The following is a 5,870-nucleotide window of genomic DNA, read 5'->3' on the forward strand; positions in this document are numbered from 1 at the left end:
CGGAGGGGCGGGGCGGGGCGGGGCGAGGGGGGACAGGCATCAGGTATGAAGAGTTTGGGGCTGGCGGGGCGTGTCCGGCTGTGGCGTGAGCACCGCTATGGGAGACCCTGGCTTGGCAAGTGACTTTGCAGCCTTGGCTGGGGAAGGGCTAGATGCTGGGTGGGTGCCGGTAGAGTGGAAAGAATGACAGGTTCAGGTAAATTAAGGAAGGATGGTTGACTCGGTGGCTGAGACATTAGAGACAGGTATTCCCAGCCTCAGGCGCTGTCCTAAGCCCAGCAGGTACTGACCCTTGATGGTCACCTCACCCTATGAGGGGGCTGAGGCCTGGGGAACCCAAAGGGCTAGTCCAGGACCCAGAGCCGGGGGAAGGAGGAACCGGGTCTTAAACCCAGGCAGCTCACTCCAGAACCAATTCAACCTCTGTTACAGGTGGCCGGCCAGAAAATGCCCCACCCCACCCATTGACAGTCGGGGAAACTGAGGCCTCAGTAGGTGAAGGGCCTGGCCCAAGCACCAAGGCACACAGAGACGCTCAGGCTTGACCCTGGCTCCGGACTCCCGTCCAGCCCCTGCCGCTGCCCCACCCCTCTGCTGCCCTTGGGAGAGGGGCAGCTCAGAGCCTCGACTCTGCACTCTGCATCACCCCCCACCAAGGGCTTGGGTGGGGTCTTGGGAGGAGGGGGTGGCCTCAGGGAGCGACCTGGGCTTTCCAAGCCTCTCCCAGAGCAGCCGTCTCTCACACAAGGCCAGAAGGCAGGTGGGAGCTGATGGCTTTCCCAGCAGGAGGCCGAGGGGGCGGGCCCCCAACAGCTCCGGAAAGCTCTCCACCGGACACCAGCAGGAAAAGCACTGCAGATGGAACAGCAGGGGCAAAGACCCGAGGTGATAGTGAGGGGCAGCCGGGAGGCCTTGGGCTTAGCAAGTGCACTGCTGAGAGTGGGTGAGGAGGAGGTGAGCACGCAGCCTTAGCTTGAGGGCATTGACTGTGTTTTTATTTAAATGCTCTTAAAGGGGCCTGGGTGTGATGCTGACTCTGGGATGAAGATGCTTGGCCAGTGATCAGCAAATAGAGGGTCTGTGACCCCAAGGTCCTGTGACTATGGAACCCAGACATGGGGTTGGGGGATGTCAGGCATGGCCCATTCCAGGGCGAGGCTCTCTGCCCTGCACTGCAGTGCTGAGGCACTGAGCAGCAAGCCAGGCCAGGGCCAGCAGCTCCTGCGGCCAGCACCACCTTCCAACCGCCGCAGCACGGGTGCACAGGACGCTCCAAGGCCAACCACAATGACTTCTCCTTCCCCTCCCGCCCCAGAGGTCCTGGAGGGAAACAAAAGTCCCTGGCCTGGCGCCTGGAGCTGGGGACCAGTGTGAGGCCCATTGTTTAAGGCTGGAGCTGGTGGGGGCCACTAGGAAGCCCATGGCAATGCCCTTCATCCCACTTATTGCAGCTCCAGAGCCCTGCGGGAGGACTCAGAGTCAGTGATACAGCAGCGTCCGGCGAGATGAAGGCGCTCGGGGCTGTCCTGCTTGCCCTTTTGCTGTGCGGGCGGCCAGGTGCGGGGCAAAGGGTAACCCTGCGGTGAGGGGGCAGCAACTGCAGTCCTGGAGCACAGGGACCTCCAGGGACCCCCAGCAGGGGCTTAGGAAGAAGGAGGGGATGAGGCTGGAGTCCCCAGCCCAGAGCGGCGTGGATGGAAGCTGGCCTGGGCCGCCGAAAGTCCCCAAACATCTGTGCCCCTGTTTATGTGGGGTGCGGAGAGGGGCTACCATAAAGGGCCAGCCCACAGCAGCTGCTGTTGTTAACTACAATGCCAGGGCACACCCGGCTGCAGGACAGTGAGTAGGGTGTTCAGGGGCCGGAGGCCATACCAGGTAGGCCACCTGGGGCCTGAGGGTGGCTGGGGAAGGCCAAGGAGTTGGGGGCACGATGCTTGCCCAGAGCAGGTGTCCTCCATACCCGGGTAGCTGAGGCTTACAAGCATCCCTGCATGGCCAGGGAGAGGGCAGACACAGCAGGAGGAAGAGGAAGAGGACGAGGACCACAGGCCAGACGACTACGACGAGGAAGATGAGGATGAGGTGGAAGAGGAGGAGACCAACAGGCTCCCTGGTGGCAGGAGCAGAGGTATGGCCGCCCCAACCCCAGAGCCCTGCTGCCTGATCTGCCTAGAGCATTCTGGGCGGGGCTGTGTGATGGAAGCCAGCAGGCCACAGTCCTGCCGTGAGCTTGCCTCCAGCAGAGTGGGGGACACTCAGTACACCCCTCACTGCTGCTCACCATGACACTCAGTTGCCTTCCAGAGTAGGGAACAGGGGAAGAAGCCACCAGCTGGGAGGGTCAGTGGTGCCAGGATGTAGAGGTTAAATAGGAGTTCACCAGGCAGAGAAGGGCTCAGTGGGGGCCCAGGGTGGAGACAGCAAGCACAGAGGCCCCAGGGTAGGGTTCAGTTTTGTGGGGCAGAGAGAGCAGCAGGCTGGGCCGGTCCTGTACAGAGGAGGGCTGGATTGGCTGCTGCGGGCTGGGGAGCCAGTGAACCGCTTAGAGCAGAGCACAGTAGGGCTAAGAAGAGCCCACCATCACTACCCACCTGACACACCCCTACACGTGGGCCACCCTCTGCTCTCTCCCATCCCAAGAAAAGCAGAGCAAATCGCCGTATCCAACCCGCGGGCCGGCCCCTCCCTAGCCAGGGACCGCAGCGTGCCCCACCACACACAGCCCCTCCCTAGCCAGGGCCCCCAGCGTGCCCCACCACACACAGCCCACCCCCCTCCCAGGACCTCCAAGCCTGCCCTCAGCACGAGCCCCGCTGCACACACCCACGAGGTGCCCCCTGTGAGGCCCTCCTCTGCCAGGCCCTGTGCTCCCGGAGGCAGGACTGAGTCAGACTCACCTCCAGGTTTCCGTGCCCACGGCAGGAGGTGAGCGATGATGAGAAGTTCACCCTGCCTGGCCCGCAATCCCTTGCCCCCTAAACACACAGGCTCACACACACAGCACGGCTTACAGGGCCAAGTCAGGGGTCGCCCGCCTGTCTGAGCAGTGGGTGCTGGAGGCTCACCAGGCTAGGCTTTGGGAGCACAGCTGAGAACGGGAAGGTGGACAGGGATGTGGGAGGAGACCCTGGGGGGCCCGGCCTCGGCCTGAGCCAACCTTGTCCACAGTGCTGCTGCGGTGCTACACCTGCCAGTCCCTGCCCAGGGACGAGCGCTGCAACCTGACGCAGAACTGCTCACATGGCCAGACCTGCACAACCCTCATTGCCCACGGGAACACCGGTAAGTGGACGTGGGGCCGCAGCACATGCACCCCCGGGTGGCGGGAAAGCCAGGGGCCCTGAACAGAGCCCTGCAGAGCCACCTCGGAGACCCCGCCCATCCTCAGCACCTGTTCCCCACTCCCCTCCCCAGAGTCAGGCCTCCTGACCACCCACTCCACGTGGTGTGCAGACAGCTGCCAGCCCATCACCAAGACGGTCGAGGGGACCCAGGTGACCATGACCTGCTGCCAGTCCAGCCTGTGCAATGTCCCACCCTGGCAGAGCTCCCAAGTCCAGGACCCGACAGGCAAGGGGGCAGGCGGCCCCCGGGGCAGCTCCGAAACTGTGGGCACAGCCCTCCTGCTCAACCTCCTCGCCGGCCTTGGAGCAATGGGGGCCGGGAGACCCTGACCCACGGCCCCTCCCCACCCCCACCTGACTCACCCCTGGCCCTGCCAGCACTCTGTCTGGTACCTTCCCCTCCTGCCCCTGCACCAGCTTTGGAGAATGAATTTGGAGTGTCTTGGGTGATCCAGCCAGCACAGGCCCCCCAGCCCAGTTGCTTCCTCAGTTCCCGGCTTTGTCCTTGTTTCCTCTCCCCACCACCTGTGAGCAGCAGGACTGCAGCACGTGGGCGCCGGGTCCAGACCTCGGCCGCCACACCCCAGGACCTGCAGCCCTCATGGGGGCTGGGGATCCCCATCAGCACAGCCAGGCAGAGATGACACCCACCACACACCTGGGGCCCCCGCACCCAATCCTCGCCTTTAACTTCTGCCATGAGAATTCCTCTATCTGCAGTGGTCACACGGGCCCGCCCTGCCCTTCCCCAGTTCGGCCTCTCGGCTATCTGGAGGGAAGGGGCTTTGGAGGGAGGCTGTCATCGCCCCTAGGAAAAACGGGCCTGGGGGAGGCGGGACAGTGGGGGAGGTGGGCTGAGGATGAGAGGGCACAGGGAGGCGGGTCGGGGTGAGGCCACACGCAGAGGGACGGGGCGGGGCTGGGGGGACAGGCACCAAGTATGAAGAGGATGGGGCCAACGTGGCCTGTCTGGCTATGGCGTGAGCACCGCTATGGGAGACCCTGGCTTGGAAAGTGACCTTGCAGCCTTGGATGGGGAAGGGCTGGATGCTGGGTGGGTGCCTGTCACCTTGAGGTGACCAGCAAGGGTCAGTACCTGCTGGGCTTAGGACAGCGCCTGAGGCTGGGAATACCTGTCTCTGCTCTAGCAGAGGCTAAAGCAGGCTAGAGCAGTGGAGGGGTGGAGTTGATGAAAGGAGAGGAGTAGATGAGATGGAATTTTTCCAGCCTCATCCTGGCCTGCCCTCTAGAATCCAGCCCCCAAGCCCTCAGCCTGGTGGGTGTCATGGATGGGTCTGGGGGTGTCAGACAGGCTACCCTGTGCCAGGGAGGGGGCAAAATGGGCCTGCAGCTTCCTGCAGAGGAAGCAAGACTGGTTAGCAGAGCCAGAAAGGTGGGCGGCCCATTACGGGGGGGTCCCCAGGGTGTCTTCTGGCAGGGCTGTGACTATTCCAAGCTCTGCCTTCACCAGTAGCTGGTGCCAGGACAGAGCTCTGGGACAGCACACAGAGGCCCAGCCTGGGCCACAGCTCAGCCACTGACTTGGGTATCAGTTTCCCCTTCTGAGAAGTACAGAGTGACACTTAAAGAACCCCTAGATCCCCACCAGTTCAACACTCCATTAACCGGGAAGCCCAGAGTCCTGTCCTGCCTGCCAAGTTCATCCTGGTGGGCAGTGGGAGGCCTCCGCTAACTATTCTCTTCTTTTCCTTCATTAATAAAACACACAATGCCTAGTTGGGGGGTCGGAAGGCAAATGCCCTAGATGGTGGGGTCACGTCTTTCTCCTTCTCCTTCCTCCTTCTTGCTGGCTGAAGTGATGACTTTGCACCATGAGGCAGCACTGAGCACGGCAGGGCAGCCTGGCGAGAGGGGCCCAGCTTGCTGCCGACAGAAGGCACTGCCTACCTCGGGGTCCCCTTACCTGGGAGGGAAATAAATTTCTGCTGTGTTGAAGCTAGTTATTTGGGGTGTCTGTTACTTGCATTTTCACACTCACACATGCACACGTGTGCACACGAACACTCACGCCTACAGCCCCACTGGAGCACAGTGCAGGGGTCAGGCTGCCTGCTTCGAATCTAAGGCCCAGCCCTCCCCAGCTCCATGACCCTGGGAACCCCTTCACTTCCCACTTGGTCCTGTCCAGTGGGAGTCCCAGCAGAGCCCTCCTTGTGGGCTACAGTGAGGATCCTCAGAGTGCTGGAGTGCCACGTGTCAGGGCTTACAGCCCCGTGCCTGGCAGAGGGCAAGTGCTCGGTAAATGGGAGCTGTGGCCATCAGGACACTTCTCGTGACCCCACTCTTCACTTGCCATCTGTGTGTGTGAACATAGTACATGCCCCACCTGAGCCAGCCCCAGACCCTCATGATCCAAAGAAACCTCATTAACCACACCCGACTTAGAAACACTGGGTGACGTAACCTGAGTTTGCCAAATGCTTCTTTCAAACTGATACCTTAAGGCCCTGCACAGCTCTGAGTGGACAGACCCCCCAACCCTCCCGGCCCACACAACCTCCTGGT

General features: G+C 62.1%; 1 protein-coding gene across 2 annotated transcripts; it reads left to right on the forward strand.

Annotated features, from left to right (window-relative positions):
- Positions 1–1,455: 1,455 nt before the first annotated feature.
- On the forward strand, positions 1,456–5,402 carry GPIHBP1 (glycosylphosphatidylinositol anchored high density lipoprotein binding protein 1). Of its 2 annotated transcripts, XM_063726471.1 has the most exons (5): positions 1,456–1,557; positions 2,000–2,128; positions 3,169–3,282; positions 3,415–3,494; positions 5,162–5,402. In XM_063726471.1, exons 1-5 carry the CDS (start codon positions 1,506–1,508, stop codon positions 5,162–5,164), a joined length of 378 nt encoding a protein of 125 aa, XP_063582541.1. In that variant the 5' UTR covers positions 1,456–1,505; the 3' UTR covers positions 5,165–5,402. The 2 variants fall into 2 exon arrangements, with proteins under 2 accessions (XP_063582541.1, XP_024107036.1); XM_024251268.3 differs by having other exon boundaries at positions 3,415–5,402.
- Positions 5,403–5,870: the final 468 nt, after the last annotated feature.

The sequence above is a fragment of the Pongo abelii genome, chromosome 7 (genome assembly GCF_028885655.2).
Source record: "Pongo abelii isolate AG06213 chromosome 7, NHGRI_mPonAbe1-v2.0_pri, whole genome shotgun sequence".
Classification (NCBI taxonomy): Eukaryota; Metazoa; Chordata; class Mammalia; order Primates; family Hominidae; genus Pongo; species Pongo abelii.